The sequence below is a fragment of the Thamnophis elegans genome, chromosome 5, assembly GCF_009769535.1.
Source record: "Thamnophis elegans isolate rThaEle1 chromosome 5, rThaEle1.pri, whole genome shotgun sequence".
Lineage (NCBI taxonomy): Eukaryota > Metazoa > Chordata > Lepidosauria > Squamata > Colubridae > Thamnophis > Thamnophis elegans.
This window is the reverse complement of record NC_045545.1, coordinates 66,275,684-66,300,726: the sequence shown is the minus strand read 5'-3', so window position 1 is coordinate 66,300,726 and position 25,043 is coordinate 66,275,684. Positions and strand designations below refer to the sequence as shown.

The 25,043-nt window shown below is 35.6% G+C and overlaps 1 protein-coding gene across 1 annotated transcript in view; it reads left to right on the top strand.

Moving 5' to 3' along the window:
* The window catches only part of TRPC4AP (transient receptor potential cation channel subfamily C member 4 associated protein), a 36,345-nt gene that overhangs the window by 8,643 nt on the left and 2,659 nt on the right, over positions 1-25,043 (top strand). The window contains exons 2-18 of the mRNA XM_032217994.1: positions 6,116-6,244; positions 7,218-7,334; positions 10,003-10,060; positions 10,854-10,909; positions 11,929-12,057; positions 13,944-14,145; positions 14,931-15,119; positions 16,311-16,453; positions 17,203-17,334; positions 18,582-18,640; positions 19,858-19,959; positions 20,377-20,460; positions 21,037-21,127; positions 21,684-21,824; positions 21,931-22,039; positions 22,519-22,631; positions 22,765-22,971. Coding sequence (XP_032073885.1) covers positions 6,116-6,244; positions 7,218-7,334; positions 10,003-10,060; positions 10,854-10,909; positions 11,929-12,057; positions 13,944-14,145; positions 14,931-15,119; positions 16,311-16,453; positions 17,203-17,334; positions 18,582-18,640; positions 19,858-19,959; positions 20,377-20,460; positions 21,037-21,127; positions 21,684-21,824; positions 21,931-22,039; positions 22,519-22,631; positions 22,765-22,971 — 2,061 coding nt within the window. The remainder of the gene's footprint in view (positions 1-6,115; positions 6,245-7,217; positions 7,335-10,002; positions 10,061-10,853; positions 10,910-11,928; positions 12,058-13,943; positions 14,146-14,930; positions 15,120-16,310; positions 16,454-17,202; positions 17,335-18,581; positions 18,641-19,857; positions 19,960-20,376; positions 20,461-21,036; positions 21,128-21,683; positions 21,825-21,930; positions 22,040-22,518; positions 22,632-22,764; positions 22,972-25,043) is intronic.

Here is a 25,043-nt window from a genome sequence, read left to right as displayed (position 1 = left end):
CCAGCATTTGGGCTCTCTTCGCAGTGCCCCAAGAACGACCGTTCAGGTAAGCCAACGGTCTTTATATGTCTTTATATTTCCAACAATTCTTATCTCTAAAATACAAGGACGCAAGGTCTCTTCTGTCTATTCTAAAATGGAAATAATTTATAAAATATTAAATCAGAAAGCAAGTAAAAATTGATGACTTAATTGTGACTTAATTTTTAGTATTGTATTGTATATTTACAAAAATACATGAAGGAAACATCAGTCATGGAAAGAAAGAAAAGTTAGAGAAAGTTATAGTTGGATGGGATTGAAACATTGGTTTTGTAGTTTAAGTATATGCTGCTTTAGATCAGGGGAGTCAAACTTGCATCGTCACGGCATTGTCACGTGATGTATCAGGACTTCCCCCTTCGCTAAACTGAGTAGGGGCAGGGCCAACACGTGACACATCCAGCCCGCAGGCCGTGAGTTTGATACCCCTGCTTTAGATGGGTGTATTGTTTTGAAAAACATAGGATTCTGTTTCTGTATATTATAATACGCTTGATTTATTTATTTATTATCTAAATTGACTTTCAGTAATGTACAGTATGTCATTACCATTCATGTATTAGTGATTTAGTGCAGTTCTGTTAATACTATATTTTAATATGTACAGTTAAATACCTTTTAATATTTAATATTTATTTCAGCCAGGTACTTCAACCTGTCACAGAACAAAAATATTCCAGTCCTCTTGTATAATATTATTTCTAATAAATTAGATTGTGAATTTTATAGAGATACTTAACCAGTGTGGAATGTACAATGGATAACAAATATTTGACAATGCAAGGGACAGAAAAGACAATACTTATATCACTGCTTGAAGCATGACATTCTGTACCTGAAATCATGTTTAAACTATATCTCACACTCTTCCACTGCAGTTGCTTTTTATAGCAAACTTATTTTTGCAGTGAGATCTATTTGTATTTAATTATGATATTTGTTGGGGTTTAGCATAGATGAAACATCATAATGTTTTAAGATCTGTCTGCTACCATTTATATCAACACATAACATGTAAATCATTTGTCCCATTACATATACATAGTGGCTGGCATTAAACATCAGTTTTTGCAAATAATAATAATAAGGGCAATGGTATTTATTTATTCTACAAGTTTCTTGAATCATCTGTCAACAAAACCCTGGGCAATGTACAACTTAGAAAAAACTATCTTTCCAACACCCTTCCCCACATCAAAGCATAATAAGCAATGGTTGCTCACTCATCATTGGATTCAAATAGCAAATGGCTTATTTTAAAAAGAGTTCAGTGCCTTCCTGAATGCTAAGAACAAAAGGGACCAAATGCATCTTTAAGGCTGTTTATTTCATGACATCAGGGCAACCATCAAGAAAGCCTATCTACTGAGCTATATCTCTCTCACTTCTCCTTGGGATGGCATCACCAGCAGAGATTCCCTAGAGCAGGGGTCCTTGCTGGCTGGGGAATTTTGGGAATCGAAGTCCTCCAGGCTTAAGGTTGCCAGGGTTGGAGACCCCTGCCCTAGAGGCTATCATAGAATGAGCAGAAATATTTTGGAGGAAGAACCCCAAGATAGCTGAAACCACATAAAATAAAGAGCAAAGTAATCTAATATCAACAGTGACCTTACAGTGTACCATAAGTCTGTTTAACTCATTACTGATAACTAGATTACTAGATTTATAATTTTCAGCATTTCAGTAAAAATATTTGTCATTTTAACCTTCCCTGAATAAATATCAATGGCTCTCTTCTGTAAATGATTCCCATCTGCTTGGTACTGAAGGCAGTTGTAATTAAGGTCACACGGTTTAGTCTGTCTCAGTATACAGAACCTCTTTGTATTTGACATAGCACTTGAATAACAACTGTATTTTCAAGTCTTGCGTGTTACAGAAAACTTTACATTTATGTGGAAGCATAAGAGTGTAAGTATGCATTGTGATATTACATTGGAATAAACTTGAAATGTTACCTAGAATACTTTTTATTCCAATAGTGAATGCAGAGTATTTGGCAGTAGGATTGCTTGCTGCATCTGTGTGCCACAGATTCTCTGACGGCTCTCACTTTGCAAATTATGGTATTAAGAAGATGCACAATTGCATACAGTATGTCTACATTTAGTCAACCTATAGATGATGTTTTGTGGAAAGTGTTATTTGGATCCTATTTTGATTGCTTAAACAATTGAGTTCAAATTGGATAAGGTTAAAGTAAGGATCTCCATTTTTTCAAGCCACATTGAGTAAATATCCTGAACACCGACAAAACTTAACAACTACGTAGGATCTGGCTGTTCGCAGAATGTTTAAAGCACTTCTCTTTCCTATGTATTTATTCATTTATTCAGTTGTTATAACTGCCCATATCACATACATGACTGCAGGCTTGTGTATTAAATCTGTTTATGTATTGTATTTTTAAAAAACACCTGATTAAGCTCTGATATGATGCAATCTGAATATAGGACATCCACTTCTTTCTTTTCAGGGTCAGATCACTCTCTAATTGGCCTTGAGTTGATCGATGCTACTAACTGCAGGGAGGAGGACCATCTTTTAATACCAGCAATCATAATTATTTTCTTGAGCCACCTACAAGAACTGGTGATTGCTGTTGTTCTCCATAATGGGGCAGTTCCTTTTGATAGAAAAGAAAAGAAAAAAAGAATCTTAAGCCCCTTGTGTACGAGTTGCTATAGACAGTCAGCATTTTCTCCAGTCTTCTTTAGTTTCTATATGAAAGCACCAGGGTAGGTCATCTGTTATCACAGATTTAGTGTCAACCATATACTGATGATACCCATCTTTGCACCTTGACTTCTGGACTAACAGGTGATGTATCGTAATTGAAATTCTGTCCTGGTGCCAGCAGTCGCTTAGAGTCTGATACCTCAAGACTACCTTCTCCCAATCATTTGTATCTATCTGATAAAATCAAATAAAAGGGACTCTCACTCGGAGACTGTAATAATTTGAAGGCCCTAAAGGTAGTCTTTTCAATCCCTGCACTCCTTATTTGGAACAACATGCTCTTTGGATTTATATGGAGCCGGTTGGGTTTTAGAAAGGCCAATAAAACTTGGCTTTTTCTGTAGGCCCCTGGGGGCAGAAATAATGTGAAATATACCCGCTGATCATCTGGGGGCTGATCGAGGTTGAGCTATTTTATTTGTTAATTTATTTTTAGTAGTTTGTTTTGTTGATCTCTGGTGTTAAATTTTGATCTATATTATAGTTAATCCTTGATTGGTCACTTCCGATTATTTGAAAGTACGACAGATCACCCCAAGGGCTACTTTCAACCTAGATTTCCAATAGCTGGTTCCATTCCCAAAGTCATGTGATCACATATTGGCCACTTAGTAACCGGCTTGCATTTATGGATGTTTGCAGCAACCCGTAGTTACGTAACTGCAGTGTATGGCCTTTCTTTGGCCAGAATTGGGTTTTATTTCCAGAAAATGCCCGTTGAAGACTACTTGTTTATTAAATTTATATGCTGCTTACCTTATCATCCAAATTGACTCTATGGATTTGTTTAACGGCTGCAGCATTTGCTAAACAACCATGATGATTTCCTTAATGACTGCCACCAAAAAGGAGGTAAAATTGGGCTTGGTCAAATGATGATCCACTTAATGACTGGCATAACTTACATCCATAATTCTGGGCTCAATTATGGTCGTAAATCAAACGTAACCTATATTGCATTATAGTTGTATAATTATTATTGTATATTTTAACCTTATTTACAAAAAATAGATACTAAAGGCACTCAAAGTTGGTATTAATTGCAGCAGAATATAAGCACAATAAACAAATAAATAAATACCTTCCCCTACCCAAATATACCCCCTGCCAACCTCATATTACCTTTTTCATATATGCTCTTGGCATTTCCTTCCTGTTCACCTGATGGATGAAGTGCCTTTAAAAAAAAACTTGTGTGCACTGAATATTGTGGAATTTTCTTTGCCCCAAGAAAATCAAGTACAGTTTGCAAAAGCCAGTGGGCTTTATGATGCCAGCCCAGGGATAAAGCTCCATTGTTGGGGAGTTACAATAGTTTTTAAAGTGAAGGATTGCATAGTGTTACAAAGTATTGCATAGATACATTTTGTATCAGCAAGGACCATGGTTTTGAGATACTGTAATCAAAAGTTCTTGCTGCTTTTCAGGGGAGGGGAGGAAGGTTCGTAAAGAAACATTTATTTACTATATTTTTTAATTGTGTTTTGTCGATAAGTATTGTGTCCAAGATGTTTTGCAAATACAAGAAAGAGATTCTACCATTAGTGCAGCAAATTAAAAAGAAAGAACATGTAAAAAAAGGGAGTTCAAAGACAGGCAAAAATATGGGTTCTTCCAGAATATGCCTCAAAAAAGTTGATAATGTTAAATGGGCATTTATTTTCTGTTTGTGTGAGACTGAATTCTCCATTTATTCATTTTTATAAAACTGTAATAATAAAACTTCAGAAAATGAATCCTTGCGTTAAATAGCAGTAAATGGCTCATGCCATTTAGAAGAGGAAGAAAATGTTATTCTTGTTTCACTGCCACAGATGAATGGGGCTGAGTGTTCTTTGTGAAGAAAAATCCCTGCAATTATTCCTTATCTGGGTAAATAGAAAAGTATACTGTGCTTGTGATCAGAAACTGCTGAGACACATTGATATCAACAATATCATTTAGAATAGCAAATATAAGCTTTCAAATATGAGACTGATATGATTGAAACAATCCTGAAGTTCAAAAAGGCTTCTGAAATAATGGTTGACTTTAAAGTCTAAATATTAACCCTACCCTAAGGGGGGAAATGGTACATGCATATTTACACTATAAGTAGCAGGTGGATGGAAGAGTTCTGTTTGAAGGGTATTCTGTGAGAATGTTAAATGCACTATACATCTTGCAAATAAGAAATTTGCTGTTTTATTATAGTGAACTACAAAAATACTTTCCAGTACTTTCTCTTACCTTGTCTGTTATATTTATCTAGTCTTAGTTAGTTTACTTTATTTTTCTTTACTTAGTTTTTTTTTCTTCACTTACTTTTTCTTTACTTGGTTTTTTTTTAACAAACAAAGAATGGATTTTATAGGGACTTAGTAACTAATGCGATAAACCAACATTTCAAAAATGGCTGAAATGGTCACAGCATGATAGGACAAGAAATGATAACTTCGTAATTTAACTCAGCAAAAATTAAGGGAAGGATTTCTTTCTCTTACTTTCTTTGCCAACTCCCTACTCTTCCCTAAACACTAAATTGTAATATTGTCTTCTATAATTAATGAAAAAAGTGTGGCGAGAGGGAAATTACTGATGATTGATAGATACATAAATAGGACCCAATAAATAGTATAAGAATCCTCTGCTATTGACATAATGATTTTGCTATTTAAAATGTTTTCAGTAGTTGTCTACATTTCTTGATTTTAAAATGTGAAAAAGCAAAACAATTCTTCAAATTATCATTAATGAAAATTCTAATTCTATAGCTCAAGGGTGTTAAACTCGATCACATCATGTGATGTCACATGACATCGTGATGTGGTTTGCCTTTGCAGAGCTGGGGCGGGCATGGCCTGTGCGTGATGCATCCAGCTTGTGGGCCACCATTTTGACACCCCTGCTATAGCTAATATTCCCATTGTCTGTTCAATGTAGAGTGGTTATAAGAGAAAATGTTTTTTTATAATCATAAATTTGAATTGATTTCCAAGAAAAAGAAAAAAAATCAATGATATTTGGAATTGTGATAAATTGATGATATGTGAAACAAATATCATTGATCCAAATGCCAAAGAACTGAAAGAACGCTGTATGTGGCAATCATCTTCAGTGCGATAGTTTGTCTTTCAAATTTAGAACTCATTTGTAAACTCCCATGTTTCTGATAACACAAATAGAAACTTAAATATATGTGTGGCACCCCAAATTCTAATGAGGTGAGAAATTGGCATTAATTTCTGGTGCAGTGGAAAACTGGAAAAGTGATCAATGTATACATAGTCTGGAAGCATTATAATAAGTATTCTTTAATGATAAAATTGTTGTAAACTGAAACTCTGTCTTGCAGATCACAGGAGCTTTGTTAAAAGAAAGAGACAAACAAGCAAAATGGAATGGAATTCCTTTGCTCTTACAAAAGCTCTATGAGACTAGCCATGCTAATAGTGATTTTTCTCAATGCCAGAGCATCTTAAAGGTAAGTTTATTGATCATTTTCAATCAAACATCACTGTGTTAAAACTGTTCTTAATCACAAGCCAATGATCAACAGTATTAGTAACATTGTGTAAGTCATTGTACTACAAAATCACAATCTTGAATAATATCCATATATTTAGAATATGTGGATCAAACATCAAAAGTTACTGTGTAATTTGTAATGTTTAATTTGTCGCATATTCTGTATGCATGATGTCAGTATAATGTTCCAACTCATACTGCTCTGTTCCTACTACATGTTATTTTATTTAGTTGTTTTTCATGAACTAAGCATTCCCCATTGCTATTTAGCCTTTCTTCATGGTGAAAATGTTTCAAACTATTGCTATAATAGAGGTGATGCTGATTAGTCCAGGCTATCACTGCTATACAAACAATTTAAAATTTCTGTTTATTAGCATATCTAGAATGATTTTGTTATTATGCCCAATTTATATGTATAGAGTATATCTATATATGGAATTTAATTTAATAAATCTCGTTCTACATTATTGAAACTAAATCATGTCCGTTTTCTTCAAAGCATAATTATGTACAGTTGTACCATTTCAATTCCAGCAATTTCCAAGCACCAGTCTTGTTTAACAAGATACTAGAACATTTTGTCTGTCACTTTCTGTGCCTTTTTCAGCTCCATTGTAGACTTTTAATTTTTTTTCTAACAATCTTGAAAAAAAAATCAGTATTGGACTGTTTATCATAACCCCAAGGTCTATTTCTTGGTCACTCATTACTAGCTTAGATACTGGAGGGGAGGAATCTTTGCTTAATGTGAAACCATTACATTTGCTTTTATTGAACTGCACTTTTCATGTGAATACTCATTATTTTGGGACATGGCATCCAAATTTTGTAGAGCAGTTAAAAACAATCAGTTTAAAGTATTGGCCTTTTGAAATTTAATATAGTAATATGCCATAACTACAATACATTTTTTTTGTTTCTGCCAGGAAATCTCTCCCCTCCTTTCTATGGAAGCCATGGCATTTGTCACAGAAGAAAGAAAATCTGCACAAGAATCTACTTTTCCAAATACATATACATTTGACCTATTTGGAGGTGTTGATGTAAGTGAAACTCAGAGTCAGTTTTGCCTTCAGTACAGAAACAGGTTCTCAAATGCTGTGACATTCTAATCCATGGTAGTGAAAGGAAATATTAATTCAAGGCAGGAAGTGAAGATTCATCACCTGAGAAATAGAAATTTGGTGAACCAAATCTATCATTTTTTAGCTTAGAAGAGGAAAGATTAAAAAGAGACATAGTTGCATAAAGGTAAAGATTCCCCTTACATATATGTGCTAGTCATTCCTGACTCTAGGGGATGGTGCTCATCTCCATTTCAAAGCCGAAGAGCCAGCGCTGTCCGAAGACATCTCCATGGTCATGTGGCTAGCATGACTAAATGCCAAAGGCGCACGGAACACTGTTACCTTCCCACCAAAGTGGTCCCTATTTTTCTAATTGCATTTTTACGTGCTTTCGAACTGGTAGGTTGGTCGAAGCTGGGACAAGTAATGGGAGCTCACTCTATTATGTGGCACTAGGGATTCGAACCGCGGAACTGCTGACCTTTCTGATCCACAAGCTCAGTGCCTTAAGCACTGAGACACTGTGTCCTTTATATAACATCAAATAAGAGTAGAAGGCCATAGGATAATAAAGATGAATGTTTTGTAATTTCACTATGCTCTGTCATCTTTTGAACTATAAGGAACTATTTTGGCCTTATGAAATCTCTCTTGGAAAGAAGAACATATGTTTAAAAGCCAGTGAGATTGTATAGTTTAAAATCTGAGAAGAGTGAAAGCCATTAATAGAAATATACACAGATATTTAAAATTGCGCAAGATACTTGTAAGTTATGCTATCTAATGCAATTTGAAGATTATTCTCCAGGTACTTTGTCCTGTCCTAACAAATGTAATTAAAAGTGGCATAGTACTTTTAGCAAAGTATCTCTGATGTAGTCATTCAAGTAACTGGAGTTCTTGAATGTGTCTTAAAATGTCTTTTTACATCTTATCCATGTGGCCAGCCATCTGGTATCACCCAATCTCATTGCCTCTAATTCAAGCCAATAACATCTGTTCAAACAGGAGTTCATAAATTTCTAATGTAGTTTGCCATCTGGGCTTGGTTGGCTTCTGGGGAAACCTTTTTCAGTGCTTGTAAAGTTAACGGGCAACCCAGCTCAGAAACTGAAATTGTAGAAAAGTTACAGCATAGACGAGTATCTGGAAGTACATGCAGTTTGTCTTTAGTCAATAAGATGCAACTGATTGGCTGTGAGATGTATCATTTTTATTATACCTATTATAATCATATGTTCAGTCTTAAATATAACTTCATCTTAATAGAAGATGACAAAGTGTTTATGATTATAATAGCCTTAGACAGACTCAATTAAAGATCATTCATAAATTTAGTACAAGGTCATGGCTAAGGAAACAGCATATTTATCTCATTAAATATAAATTTACAATGATGTTTTAATTGGTTTGAACTAAAGAAGTAAAGCTGAATTTAAAGTTGATAGGGAAGAGAGGATAATTCTTGAAAAATGCCGGAATGTGTTTTATAAATACGGAAGTACCTATATTTTTCTCAATAGCTTTGATATAACAAGCAAAAAAATCTTTTCACTAGTCCAGGCTCTTATGTAGTCTTACCCTAAAAACTGATAATATAATAAAAGCAAATTCCATGTAATGCTTAATTTGGGGGCAATGAGATTTTTTTCCTAGCTAACTAGCACAACATGTTTAGGATGTATATTATATTCAGCAATTATTTTGTATTACATGTAGTTTTAAAGTATTTAAAATAGGGCAGTACTTCTTGTTACATGTACATGTGATCCTAATAGATCACATTAAGAAGCCACAGCTAACCAGTGTCACATGATTTAAAATTAGTTTCCCTGCGCTAGCTGGTTTGGAAACCAATAATTATAATTCCAAATTGGGATATGAAAAGAAGATTACTAGTTTATTTACCTGTTCTGACAGAGGAAAGGGTAGAGCAGTGTAAACTATCTACATTTCTCTGATTATAATGTCAAGTGGTTGTCAAAATGCTCTTTTTTTACCCCACACAAAATTACAATACAGTTTACTGAAATGAATAAAGATTATTAACTAGACCTTGAAGTTGATTTGTTTTTCTAGTTTAATGAACCTTAAACTTACTGGACCTGACCCAGGCATAATAGGAAACATTAATTACTTCACAACAGCTTCTATCATCTTGTAACTTCTGTATTAGAAGAGAAAGCACAAAGCCAAAAGCTTGCATATTAAGTATGAGCCCCAACATTAGACGAATATCCTATTGAAATATGATAAATTTTATGAAGAGATTATTGTAAAGTTTGGGCATTGGATGTTTTGTAAAGCAAGGTAAAGTCTTGTTCAAATCAACCTGATGATTTTACAGACATATAACTAGTTTACTAGTCGTTGGCAAAAATACTGGTTTGACATTGATTGGAGATGTTTTCAGTTCCTGCACTAGTTATAACCCCGGGATCTGCTCATGGCATCCTATCCAAATATTAACCAAGTTTAGCCTGGCCTTTCTTATTTGGAGAGGATCAACCAGGTGCCTACCACATAGAATTAAAGTTTTGTGCATGCAACAAAAAAGAGATCGTTTAAAATCATTTGAATTTGCTATTCAAATAATTGTTATATTATTTTGGTAAAGTAAATAAAGTAATTATCTAATTCACAGCTTCTGGTAGAAATTCTTATGAGGCCAACATTTATTACACAGAAGAAGAAACAAAAGAGTAAGTAAAAGTCATGTCTCTGTCATAAATTCATTTTATTCAATGTCAGTCACAAGTGCAGTTTTGTTAGTAGTTTGCCAATACTGTACATTTTCTGAATTTCAAAATTTACAGCTTTTAAGCTAAAAAATCTTAAATATTTTAGTCATATATTAAAACATTAAATGAAATCAGTATTTTAATACCAGTAATTTGGTATTTGTCATTATTTCCAAAAGATTGCAAGATAAATTATAGTTTAGTCACTGTGGAAACATTTACCCAAATAATTTAAAACGTGCCTTATATTTGCTATGTGAATTTAAATTAGTACCTCTAATTGTTGTCTGTCTACATTGAGCTTTCATTAAATTTGTTTTTACTTTTAGACAAATTACTTCTATTCTACCCATTAGGAATTAATAAACTAATATATTTTTTAAAAAAATTATAAATATATGTGTAGAGCATCATTATGAAGGGATAAGCACAGATAACACATTGTAGCTGTTGCTTTTTTTTTTAAAGAGGATTCTGGTATCTAAAATGCATCAAAGTAGGCACCAAAATAATAATCCTGGAATTACCATTGAAATGGGCGACTGATGGTGGCTTGTTAGCCATTTACTTATAATCCTCCCAACGTATACCATTAACCCTAGGTTTATTGAATTTTAACAACTGAAATACCTCTTTTCATTAGTATTTTTGGTATTTAAGGTATTATGTAGCATATATTGAAATATAGACAGAATGAGTGATCTCAAGATACTGTATTTCAAAAAAATACTAATAAGAATATTATGTTTTGCAGTAAGTGATGAGCTTATCAAGGACTGTTTAAGCATATTGTACAATTCCTGCATATGTGTAAGTCATATTCTGTGTACTATTTTTTTTTGTTTTGTTATACCTAAAACATTTGCTTAATTTAAAAAAATAAAGCATAGGATTTTACATAATACAGTAGACATAAACACATTGGCAGCTGCATTTTATCTCTGTCATCTTTTAAAGCGGATTTGTTGGTATATGATTAACCGTAGGACTATTTAAGAGTTTAGTAATATGGAATTCGTTGGTATTTTGTATATTTTTTGTTCCAGATTGAAAGTTATTTTCTACCAAATACACTTAGAAAATGCATTACCATGATTTTGGGGGGATTGCTTTTGATACTTTCCTACTGTGTTCCCAAGCTATGGAACCTACTCCATCAATAGCAATAGCACTTAAGACTTATATACCACTTCACAGTGCTTACAGCCTTCTCTAAGCAGTGTACTTTTAGGAAAGGAATCAAGATTTTCTTCTTCAATCAGATATTTGCAGTTGAAGTTAGTCTTTTAGGTATTTGTTTTATGTTTATGTTGCTGCCTTAAATGCCCCACATACAGAAATATGGGATAGTAGATAAAATAATAACAATATCAATTAATAACTATTCCTAATATAAACATAATCAGCATTATCGGCAAAAATATTGGGCTATATATAATATTGTCATTCTACTAAAATATACGCACATAAAATAATACAGGCCTCAGAGATTTAGGGAATCCTCCAAAATGGATATGAGACACATATTTAGTTTTATAACATTAATTCTTCTGAAAAGCAATTTATCAGTTTCAACCTAGTGCTGAAGAGATTAAACAATTAAATATAGAGCATAAATCTATCAGTGATTTCCTTATTCCATTCATTCAGTCATCCAGAACAGTTTGATTAGAATCCAGAAACATACATCCATTATTTGTTTTACTATGGATTTATTTTCCTCCTTAATATGCTTGTAAGAATGGTATCATGAGGAATACCATTGTGGATATTTTATTCAGAGAGGTTGCCAATAAATAATTGGGATAAATGCTTTCTTATTTTTGTAGACTGAAGGAGTCACTAAAAGATTGGCAGAAAGAAATGATTTTGTGCTGTTCTTGTTTACTCTGATGACAAATAAAAAGACATTCCTGCAAACAGCCACTCTTATTGAAGACATTCTTGGAGTTAAAAAGGTTTGTCAATAATCCTTGGAAGCAATCAGTGATTTCTATAGGCTTGGGATCATTAATTTTGGAAAGTTTTTGTATCCTTCACCCATATACTAATAATTAGTTAACCGAGAATATCATCCTTGGCAACCACATGCAAAATTTAAGCAGTTTTCTGATGGCCTTCAAAGGCAACATCATATAGAATCCTTGGCAATAGTCCAAGCAAATTATGCTAGGGATACAGGTGACCCTTGAGTTATGACCATTCATTCAGCATCTCTTCGAAGTTACAACAGCACTGAGAACGGGACTTATAACCAACCCTCAGAGTTCCATCCATTTAAGGACCGCACAGTCACGTGAACAAAATTTGGATGCTTGGCAACCTACTTGCACTTACAACTGTTTGCAACATCCCCTAGTCATGTGATTACTTGTCTGTCAGCTTTGCCTAAACAAAATCAATGAGTAAACCAGCAGGGAAGATCGCAAGTCACTTGGTTAAGTGTCATCTCTCCCAGCATTTGTTCGTTGCCTGCAGCGCACCCACCCATCGCTTAGTTGCACCTACCAATGCCCTCTTTTGCTGGGCCTTCCTGCTCTTGCACATAAAGATACACCTGTGCCCTCTTTTCTCAGCTTCCCTGAGGTCATGCCACATTCCAGCACCACCCCAACTCACTGGAGACCTCTTGCACTTCCCTGCAGCACCTTGGTGCTCCTTACCTGGGACTCCCTCTGCTTTCTGCTTAAGAACTCACATGTCTTGGGGTTACAATGACAACCAGGACTGCCTGGATCACCATGGTTAAATGATGCGGTCATGTGACATTGCACTTTACAACCACATCGCTTGATGATGGCAGTCCCAATTGCTTTCATAACTCAAGGACCACCTGTATGAGTCCTCACACTCCAGGTGGAGTTGCAGTTGGCATGCTAGGTGAAGCTGGTCAAAGGACCTCTTGGCTATAGCCTTTAGTTTTCTTTCCATTAGTAACTGTCATTTCAGGAGGGTCTCCAAATCACAGATTTGCTTCCTCGGGGGCTATGCTATTTCCTTGAGAAACACCATTGTGATGGTGGTCTGTGATGGCCAAAAGTGGCTGTCTCGGGGAACACCTACCCTGTTTTCTCTCTTCCGGACTCTGTAAGAGCCTCTGGATACTAAGACAAGGTTTCTGCAGCACCTCCAGCTGGGCCTGGGCTGACAATTGAATAGTGATAGGAATCACATTTAGGCTTATATACCGCCCCATAACGCTTTAGAGCACTCTCTAGGCAGTTTACAATGTAAAGCATTATTTTGCATATTGCCCCCAACAATCTGGGTCCTTATTTTACTGACCTTGGAAGGATGGAAGGCTGAGTCAACCTTGAGCCCCATCAGGATCAAACTCCAGGTTGTGAGCAGAGTTTGCCTGCAACCCTGCACTTTAATCACTGCACCACCAGGGTAGGTATCATCAGTATATCGAGGATGCCTCATTCTAAATTACTATCTGACTTCTCCCAGCAGACATTCATGGAGACATTAAATAGGAGAGGAAACAAGACTATGAACTATGCCACATCCACACAGGATGAGAGTCTTCCCTGCAATCACTGAGTTGCCACGGGCATCTCTTTTGCTTGGTAACACATAGAGACTCTACTCATGCTATGACAGATGTGGTGAAAGGGAATGGACAGTGCCAAATTTTCAAAGATATTAATAGCATGATTTGAACTATGCACACCTGATATCTTTTAAAGAAGTTTTGTACTGTTTTTAATACGCTTCACCTAAGTCTAAAATAGATTCCATGTAGTGAAAGCAATTTGTTTAGATGTTAAATTATTCAGAATGGTTAAATAACAGAATGTAAGAAACGTTAGCAATTAACATGTGAATTTCCTCCTTTTAGGAAATGATACAGTTAGAGGATATCCCAAATCTCGCCAATTTGGTCTCCAGTTTTGACCAACAACAGCTAGCAAACTTCTGCAGGATCCTTGCTGTTACAATTTCAGAGCTTGACACTGGCAGTGATGATAAACATACACTACTTGCTAAAAATGCTCAACAGAAAAAAAATTTGGGTCCTTCTCGAGCAGAAATAAATCAAGGTAAAATGTTTCCTTTCATTGTTAAATATTCCAAACAAGGACACTCAGAAAAATAGAAAAACTGGAAAGAATGGTGTGCTTTTTTTTCAAATTTGCAAGTATGCATATTGTACAGATAAGTAATCTGTAAGGAGTCAGCAGGCACAACTCAAGCAACTGAACTTTTGGAGAATTGTAGGAGGTCATGTGTTAGTCAGTTAAAGGGTGGGACTGCTTTTTATTTTTAAGAATGGGAGTGGGAGGGAGAAGCTTCTGGAAAGCAGCTATTTCCATTTCTGTCTTAATTCTAGACTTTCATTCCCCTGGCTCAAAATAGTATTGTAGAAATTCAGTGGCAGAATCATCAAATTTTGCTGGTGCTATTTTGGGGAGGGCCACAAATGGATGTGAAATATTTTGTCAATTAGGTGCCTCCTGTTATCAATCTAACATTATTTCTAAATAGAAAATTATGAGGATGAGTACACTCTTTTTCTACCAAATTTCATTAGTATGTTATCAGGTGCTAGGTGTCCACAAATAGGGGAGGGGGGGTGTTTATATCAGGAGCATTTGAGGGGAAGGGGGATGAAAATTATCTCCCGAGGGAAATTTAACAGCATAACTTCTCATTTAAATTCAACCTAAAGTTTTCACTTTTTTGCTTGCTTGCTAAAATAAATGTCCTGACTACTCAAATTCTTTAATGTTCTTTTATTTAAGATGGGAACATTAATATAAGTTATCTAAAATAGTTCATAAGTTTTTCAGCAATTTAATATTTAATATGGTTCTCTTTGCCCTAGCTACCCTTCTCAATATACCAGGTTTCATTGAACGACTGTGTAAACTAGCAACCCGAAAAGTATCAGAAACAACGGGAACTTCCAGTTTTCTTCAAGAGCTGGAGGAGTGGTACACCTGGCTAGACAATGCACTAGTTCTTGATGCATTAATGCGTGTGGCAGATGAAGAAACAGAGCAAAGCAGCACAGGTATTCAGCTCACACTAAAACCGCCATTTCTCAACATGCAGTTCTTTTGAAGGGTCTACCCCAAAATTAGTAGCTCTAGGCCACCACATTTAAACATCTTAACTGGCAGTCTTCTAATCTTATACTGAGATGGAATAGTTTTTAATAGCTTTTTCCTATTCAGACACTTCAATTAAGTCTGGGCAAGATTTCTGTGCCTTCATTGTCATTGTGTTCTTTCCTCCTTTACACCCAAAGCTACTCAGTAAGTACGGCTAGTCCTCGATTTATGACCATAATCGAGCCCAACATTTATATTGCTAAGTAAGAAATTTGTTGAGTGAGTCTTGCCCCGTTTTACAACTTTTCTTGCCACATTTGGTAAGAGATGGATGCTAGGAAGGAAGAGAAGAGTAATAGTAATACAGTCTTAGTAAATAATTTGACAGTGTTGTGGGAATTAGTTGTTTAGCAGAGTATGGCATTCAGGGAAAAACTGTCCTTGTGTCTGGTTGTCTTGGTGTGCAGTGCCCTATAGCATCGTTTTGAGGGTAGAAGTTGAAACAATTTATGTCCAAGATGTACATAAGGGGTCTGTAGATATTTTCACAGGCCTCTTTTTGACTCGTGCAGTATACAGGTCCTCAGTGGAAGGCAGATTGGTAGTAATTGTTTTTTATGTAGTTCTAATTATCTGTTAAAGTCTGTGTTTGTTTTGTTTGGTCGCAGAGCCAAACCAGACAGTTACAGAGGTGTAGATGACAGACTCAGTAGAGCTGAATCAGCTGTAGAACTGAATCAGCAGCTCCTTGGGCAGTTTGAGCTTCCTGAGCTGGTGCAGAAATAACAGGCTGAAAAACTAGGCTGAGAGGGACTAAGTTGCTCAAACTCATTCAGTGGGTTTCCATATCCAAGGGTGGCCTTGAACCTGGATCTCCCCAGTGCTAGCCTACCAATCATAACTAGTAAAGCACACAGCCACCCCTTAGAATAAGAGTCTGCCTCAAGCACTGCAGATGGGAGAGAGCAGAACTATCACCAGTAAGGAAGAACTTAAATCACACTCCAGAGAAAGAGACCCAAATACGTATACATGATTGCAGTTGGACAGTTAATGAGGATGGGATCCAGGGGACTTCATAAAAGGAAGTTCACGCAGGGTGATGCAATGTCTTATGAAGGCTTCTACATTGACCATTCTTCTGCTTTTAGAATCTTCAGATGAGAGTGGATTTGCCAACACCTCAACAAGGAATCAGCTTCCTCAGTCTATGAAAATTATGCATGAAATTATGTATAAGTTGGAGGTTTTATATGTGCTCTGTGTGCTTTTAATGGGAAGACAAAGAAATCAGGTAATGCTATTACTATTTTTTTAGATATTATCTCTAAATCTGTTCCTTAAAATCTTACAACCTTTTAAAAACTAAAGTTAGTTTAGTTCTCAGGACACTGTTGATCTTTTTTTAAGTAATTATTTTTAAACCTGCACATTTTATTCTCTGGGATAAAATAGAAATGCTCTGAGTCACTGTCAGTTCAGGTGTCTTACATAACTTACATAACTACTGACAAAGGGCTTTTGGGTAAAGACTTAGAATTTGCCTTTGGTGTTAAGAATGTATTCATTGAGAAAAAAAGTTTAGATAATAGTTTATATCTCCTAAATCAGGTACCAGTATCTTATTTTAATAGGAAATCGCCAAAAATATACCTTAGTATTACACCTTCCTTTTACTAAGATGATACCAGATGCACTTTAAGGACTTATAACTAATTTGTTTCTAATCAGTAATGTCTGAAAGGTATTTATTTATTGTTCATTCATTCAATTTCTATAGCCTCCCATTTTAAATCATGGTTCTGGTGACTTCTAATTCAAATATATATTACTACACACACCCAAAAAACATTTTAAAACAATAAAAAATATCCAAAATAAATATACAATATAAAGTCGAGATACTTGACCAATAAAGCTAGGAAACAGGGCCCTTAGCACATTCAGCACCCCATGCTAACAAGGTTGGGAGATAAATATTATTTCCTTCCAATATTTGAAGTGATAAATAAGGTGAATTAACCGAATGCTCTTCTTCTTTAGGTTCATAAAATGATTGCTGAATTTAGACTGATCCCCGGCCTTAATAATTTATTTGATAAATTAATATGGCGGAAACATTCAGCATCAGCCCTTGTTCTGCCTGGGCATAATCAGAACTGTGACTGTAGCCCGGTGAGTATTAGTTTTACCTGGTGAGATATTTGCCATAAATAACATTAACGTATGACTGCCCTAGATGTAAGGCAGGTCACATAATTTTTATTAGTAAATTGTATTTTTTATTACTAATAGTAAAGTAATAATGAATGCAGTCTCTCAGCTCCTCTCCAAGTTGGTCTCTTACTAGGCAGGTATGGTATGTGTGGCCAAGATGTCCAAAGCTCAGTCTTGTGGTATGAGGTGGCGCAGTGGTTAAATGCAGCACTGCAGGCTACTGCTAGATCAGCAGGTCAGCGGTTCAAATCTCACCGGCTCAGGGTTGACTCAGCCTTCCATCCTTCCGAGGTGGGTAAAATGAGGACCCAGATTGTTGGGGGCAATATGCTGACTCTCTGTAAACCGCTTAGAGAGGCCTGAAAGGCCTATGAAGCGGTATATAAGTCTACTGCTATTGCTATTGCTATTTGGCGACTCTTAAGAAATTAGACAGGGTTTTCTGAACCATACCTTTCATTACCTGTTTGTTAGACCAGGTCCATCCTGGATTATAAAAACAACCAGAAAGATAACACCATGTTGTGGTATGGTAGGTGTCAGTCCTGCTCTACAAATTGCACTGGCCACCAGTTTGTTTCCAGGTGCAACTGAAAGTGTAGGTTATTTCGTAGAGAGCCATATATAGTTATCTGCAGGCCTGCCTTCTTCCGTGACGTCTGCCCAGCTGATTAAAGCCAATAGAGTTGGCACACTCCTTTTGATTAAACCGTCTTTTAGGAAGTGCATCTTTTTGGTCTGCTGCTCTCTGGAATAAGGTTCGCCCTGAGAACCAGGTGGCTTCCCCACAATGACAGAAGGCTTTAAAGACTTGGCTGTTCTTCTTGGCCACTAGGTCAAACTCAGTCGTGTCACATGTTGTATTATGACTATTTTTTGCCGTTGCGGAGCTGTGGTGGGCATGGTCTGTGTGTGACACATCTGGCCCCGCAGGCCACCAGTTTGACAGGCCTGTTCTGGACCCTGGGCTAGGGCAGCTGGAACCTCTTGATGAATTCATTTGTAGAATATATTTATATTTTTTCTGTATTTTTAGCTGGTTTCTCCTGTTTCCGGTTTCACTTGTTCTTTATTTAACTTGGTTTTCCCTACCTTATTCATATTGTATTTAATTTTGTCAGTGTTGGACAGTGGCTAAATTGCTGATGCTGATGATTGCAGTTCATTAATTTTATTTATAAAATTAATTAACCTTCCTTCTGCAGGATATTACCTTGAAAATTCAATTTTTGAGACTACTTCAGAGTTTTAGTGATCATCATGAGTGAGTATATGTTCGTCATCCTTGTTGCAAGTTCTCTGTACGTATAGCTTAACAGTGAACATTTTAACTTCTAATGTAGTCAGAAGCTATATAGTATATAGTAATTGCCTTTGATCAATATTTATATGTGTTACATATTTAAAACTTACAAAGAATTTGGGAAAGAAGTTTGGTGGGAGAGGACATGAAGAAAGTACTTTGGTTTGCATAAGAACCCAATTTAAGGGAGACAATTGTTTTTCTGCTTAGGCAGACAAAATATATCTACTGCATTTGCAATCCGGTGCCCTTCTCAGAAGAGACTTAAGGAGCTTCAGCATTGCAGTATTCATTGCTGAGATTCTGGGAAACTATTAAGAGTCCAATATGTGGTGTTATTCAAAATGTAAGATGTTTGTCCCACAACACATGAAGTATATAAGCACAAAATAGGAAGAACTAGAGATTGTAAATCAGGAAAGCAAGTGATTGAAACTTGGTAAGATAATTAGCATATAGAAAGCAGAAGATACCGTTCTAACCACTACGGTGGTGCAATGGTTAGAATGCAGTACTGCAGGCTACTGGCTGCCAGCAGTTTGGCAGATTGAATCTCACCAAGCTCAAGGTTGACTCAGCCTTGCATCCTTCTGAGGTGGGTAAAATGAGGACCCAGATAGTTGGGAGCAATATGCTGACTGTAAACTGCTTAGGACTGTAAAAGCACTATGAAGCGGTATATAAGTCTAAGTGCTATCGCTATTTAAAAGAGAGGACCCTACAGGCAAGGAGGGATGCACAAAAAACCTTGCATAGAAATTCAGGAGCTGGAGCATGGAAATCCTATTGGAAGTGTTTTGGTAGCAATAAAAGAAGATGAAACCTAAAGTGATAATATGTAGAATTTATTAGAGGATACTTAGGCAGGAAGAAGGTATGAGTAAGGTATATATATGGAAACATGGAATGTCAGCAGATTATGTGTGTTCTTGTCAGTTTTTTCATACATATACATAGAATGAGATTACTAATTCTATTCCCTGAACCTTCAATGTCCCGAACTGTGAATGGGCTATGCGGTTGCTTAATATATTTGCCAGTGTTTACCCCCTAATGTTGCTTTTATAAACTGACCATGTTTTGGCATTATTGCAGCCAATGTCAATTTTGGAAATAGCAAATAAATAATGCATATCATAATGGAGGTGTTCATTCATCTGTTCTAATGTTCATATTAGGAACAAGTATCTACTTTTAAACAGCCAAGAACTTAATGAATTGAGCGCAATCTCCCTAAAAGCCAACATCCCTGAGGTCGAGGCTGTTGTCAACACAGACAGGTACAAAACTGTAGATTTTTCTACATAATTTGTTTCCTGAAGTTATCTTTGTATAATAGGTCCATTTTACCTTGTCTTTCCCATGAATACTCAGTGGTCAGTCTTGTACTCACTGCAGATTAAATATAAATCTGTGTCACTCTGATTGCAGAGAGAACTTGATTTTTTTAAATACATCAATTTTTAAAATTCAGATAGAAAAGATGTAGATTGTATTATATTGCTGGAAATTTCTATACAGTCCAAATGCGAAAGCTATGAAATCTGACATGGTGAAATCTGACATGGGGACCTTGACTTTCTGTATAAAAATGGGCAATGTACTGTACAGTACAGACAAGTATGCTGAATAGCAACTTTATGGCTTCACATGGCAGCCCACTGGTTTACTCACTCTCACATCTTCCTACACTTTAGAAATTTAATTTGCGATGGGAAAAGAGGCTTGCTAACCAGACTTCTTCAAGTAATGAAGAAAGAACCAGCAGAATCATCATTCAGGTGAGTTCTGCTCTTGCTACATAAAACAGCACTTTGTCATAAGAGAATCTGATCTTTGGGGCTTACAGAGAATGTATTTCATTATCCTCTATTAAAAAGTTAAATTGAGAACATGGCAGTAAACTCATTGTTTTACCCTGCAATGCTTCATCCCTGCCATGGCATTAAAAGTTGCTTAGTCTCCAGAGATGTTGGCTATCAAAGCCTTAGATCCAAAATAACATGTTCTTGTGATAGAGATCCATGCATGAAGTCAGAGATACAGTAGCTATGAGATTTTTTTTCCTAATGATTTCCCTTAGTAAGGAGATGCACAAATATCATTTTCATTCTGAGTGTGCTTTTTTGCTCTGGCAAACTTCCAGTTACATAATGAGCAAATTTATTCTCCACATAACGGCCCAAGATTGAAAAATTAAGTATTTTTATTGGTCTTTTTCCTCTTCCTGTTTCCCTCCAAAGAAGAATTAACACATTCTGTCTAAGCATGGATAAAAAAGTTATTTTTGTTTTGTGCTGGTTATGTGTTTAATGGAGGAAGAAGGAACATGTGCTTAATTTTCTTCTTTTCACCAGATTTTGGCAAGCAAGAGCAGTTGAAAGTTTCTTACGAGGTGCTACTTCCTATGCAGATCAGATGTTCTTGCTAAAAAGGGGGCTTTTAGAGGTACAGTATTCAAGAAATTAATTTTTAAATTTTACCAGAAAACTGTTATGAATCTGTATGAATGTTTGTAATTTATTCTGGTTTTATATCTTTGGAAGTACAAGTGTACATTATTAATTTTAATAATTTATCAAGTAATGAAACATATTTTTGTAGTATGTAACAAAAAAAATCTTGTTGCCAAGTTAATGTTTGATTTTAATGTCATGTTACTATATTATTAATTGTATTCTAAGAGCCATGGTAGCACAGTGGTTAGAATGCAGTATTGCAAACTAATTTTGCTGACTAGCTGACTAGTTGATAGCTATCAACTGCCAGCAATTCAGCAATTCAATTCTCACTGGCTCAAGGTTGACTCAGCCTTCCATCCTTCTGAGGTTGATAAAATGAGGACTTAGATTGTTGGGGAAAATATGCTGACTCTGTAAATTGCTTAGAGAGGGCTGTAAAGCACTGTGAAGCAGTATTTGAGTTTAAGTGCTGTTGCTGTTGTTATTGTAATACAAAATATAATAGCTTGAACCTATAGTAACAGTCCGTTTAATCTTGCCAGCATATTCTGTACTGCATTGTTGATAGTGAATGCAAATCACGAGATGTGCTTCAAAGTTATTTTGATCTTCTGGGGGAACTGATGAAATTCAACATAGATGCTTTCAAGAGGTTTAATAAATACATCAATTCAGATGAAAAGGTAAAACTAAAATCCTTGAATCCCTTTTATACCATTTTAGTATTACATTTGTTTATTTATTTATACATAGTATTCACAATAGAGCCTAATGATTCCAATATTTTAGTTTCAGATATTTTTGAATCAAATCAACAGTTCACTGGTTGATTCCAACATGTTGGTTCGTTGTATTACTTTGTCTCTGGATCGATTTGAGAGCCAGTCAGATATTAAAGGTAAAATAATTTTTTGAGGCCAAGGAACAACATTAAAAATCTGTGCAAATATGTCCTTTTGCAGCTTACCTGTACAACTTTTAGGCATTGCTAGAAATACTTTGATATCATTAACACAGTTTATTCATAAATGTAGTTTAATCTGTTGAAATGCTGATGAACAACAATAGCTTCCTTGAAGCAAATATTCCAATATAACCAACAATTTTACTGGCCATTGTACGATCAAGGTTTGTATAGAAACAAATTCCCCTTGTCTAAATACCATCAGTTCCCATCATTGATGCCGCATGGGCTAATGCCACGTTTTCTTTGAAGAGACCAAAATTATCATTCTGAAAAGCACTTCTATTACAACCAATCTTTCCAACCAGTTATGAATAGAAGTCATATTAACAGTGCTCCCCCCCCCTTCTTTTCGGAATTACAACTCATTCAGGACTCATCATTTTAAATCTAACACACTTCCTTTTTTGTAGTTGCAGAAGTCTTGTCTGAGTGCCGCCTATTATCATACATGTCACAGATGTCCATGAGGATGTCCTTTCTTTTCCGACTCATTAATATTATTCATGTACAAACACTGACCCAGGTAATATATGGCAATTGGATTTCAGAAATCATATGTCAAGATTGATAAAATGATATTTTATATCTTGTTGATTGTATTCTGTAGAATAACTAATAATATGTTATCTCATCTTGATTCTTTTTTTCAACTTTAGGAAAATGTAAGTTGTCTGAACACAAGTCTAGTTATCTTAATGTTAGCCCGAAGAAAAGACAAGCTTCCATTCTATCTGCGTACCCTTCAAGAGATGGAATATACGAAGAAATATCCTGGATTCATACTGAACAATTTTCATAGTCTTCTTCGTTTCTGGCAGCAGCATTACCTCAATAAGGACAAGGACAGCACCTGTTTAGAAAATGTAAGCCTGCAAGCTAAGTTCCATGCAGATACTTGTGTTTCAAAATTGTGAATCAGAGGAGAGGAGAAAGCTTTTGATGGAATAAAACAGATGTTCAATCATGAAGAATGTAATATTATGGTAATGCCTAGCATGGTGGGTTGTATTTCACTGACAGTGAAGTGAAAATAAATTAAGATTCTTGTTTGAGATTTCAACAATGGAAAACACTCATTGTTTTTGTAGTGTTTCTTGCTTGTAAGCCTGAACAGGTATAGGGACATTCTGGTACTATATCCAAGTGAATACTGCGGACTTTTTCAAACCAGAATTGCTGAATTATATGTTTTTAATACAAATAGTTTTACTGTTTTAGCTGTGGGAAAATGCTGCCTCATTAGAAAATGTCTGTACAATCTATGTGTTCTTTGAAAGGGACCCTTTTTGGCCTTCAAGAACAAGGTCCTTTATGTGATCGGCATAAGCACATAGCAATCTTCCACAAAGATGGTTATTAATGACAACCACATTTCAGATTGCGTTATGGTATAATATCAACAATTCCAAAATATTCAATAATCCATGCTTCCTAGACTAGTTAAAGTGATTGTATTGAGAATTCGGGTAATTGAACTCTTGGACTAAATATTCCAGTGCAACCAGACAGATACATTTGTGTGTGATATTCATACAAGGATGGACTTTTTGTGCTTCCATTTCAAACCAATACTGCATCCAGAATGTCAAAGCTAAAAGCCTATTTCTTTCTGTGATAAAGGAAACTAGCTTTACAGGAATATAAAATTTAGTACCTGAAATGGATGACTCCAAAAAAGAATATAGAATTTCAATTGGCCAGAAATTAAGCTTTCCTGATTATTTAATATATCATGTATGTTCTGTAAAATGAGCAGATTTATTTAACTTTGGATATTTAATTTATGTACTACCAAAATTAGCTTTTCTTGGCCCAGAATGTTACATAAACTAAAATATGGTATTAGTCAAAATCAGCTAAAATAAGGCAAATAATTTCTTATTTAGTCACCTGAATACATAGGATAACCTAGCAAGCTTTCAGGGTTTCAATTCACTTTTGCTTCATTTTTCTTTTGTTCTCATGTATTTTCTCAACTAATTTTAGTCTATTTTGTTTATACTGGACCAAATTCTCTATAGCATCTAGTTTTCTTGGAGATCAGGTTAAGAGTAGGTTGATGAATTGTTGATGACTTCCTGTAACACCCCAACCTAACAAGATTGAGTCTCCAACATTTGGTGGCAAATTGCTAAATTTTTGATGCAATTTTAATGGACTTTTGGAGGCCCAAGATCAATTTGGTGGGTTATGTTTTAACAGTTCCTACATCTGTTGCACCTCAAAAGAACCCTTCAACACTTCCCTTCAAAAAGGGGCTAAACATTTCTACAGAGCATTTTTCATTACTGTTGTGGGAGGGGTGGGAGCAATTGCGTATGTGTTAGAATATCAATTCAAAATATTTAGTGGTATATTCAAATACTAGCAATGAGATGTTGATGGTATGTTAAAGTATGTATTTATTTAGGAAATTTAGAGGACTGCCCAATTCACTCATAATGACTCCAGACAGCTTACAGGAAAAAAGCACCAAATACAATATTTGAGATACCTGCACACTCCTGGCAACAGAAAAACAAACCATTTGATGGGTTCCCAGGCCCATTGGCAAATTAATGTTTTCAGGCCTTTCGTAAGAATATCAAGATGGAGGTCAGTCTTATCTCTTCAGAGATCATGTTCTACACAGAGAGAGCTATCACAGAAAAGGCCCTTTTCTTGGCCCCACTGGGTAGACCTCATTAACTGAGAGTGACTTGTAAAATATCCTGCTTCCCAACTATATCCTGGTGGATAAAATATCCTGCTTCCCCACTATACTCTGATGTAACTGGCAAAATATAGCACTTCAAATAATCTTGACCCCAAGCCAAGTAGGGGTTTAAAGATAATAACCAGCACCTTGAATGGAATCCAGAAGCAAACCCACAACCCATGCAGTTCCTGCAAGAGAGATGTCAGAAGTGCGAATCTAGACTTGCATAAAACTAGG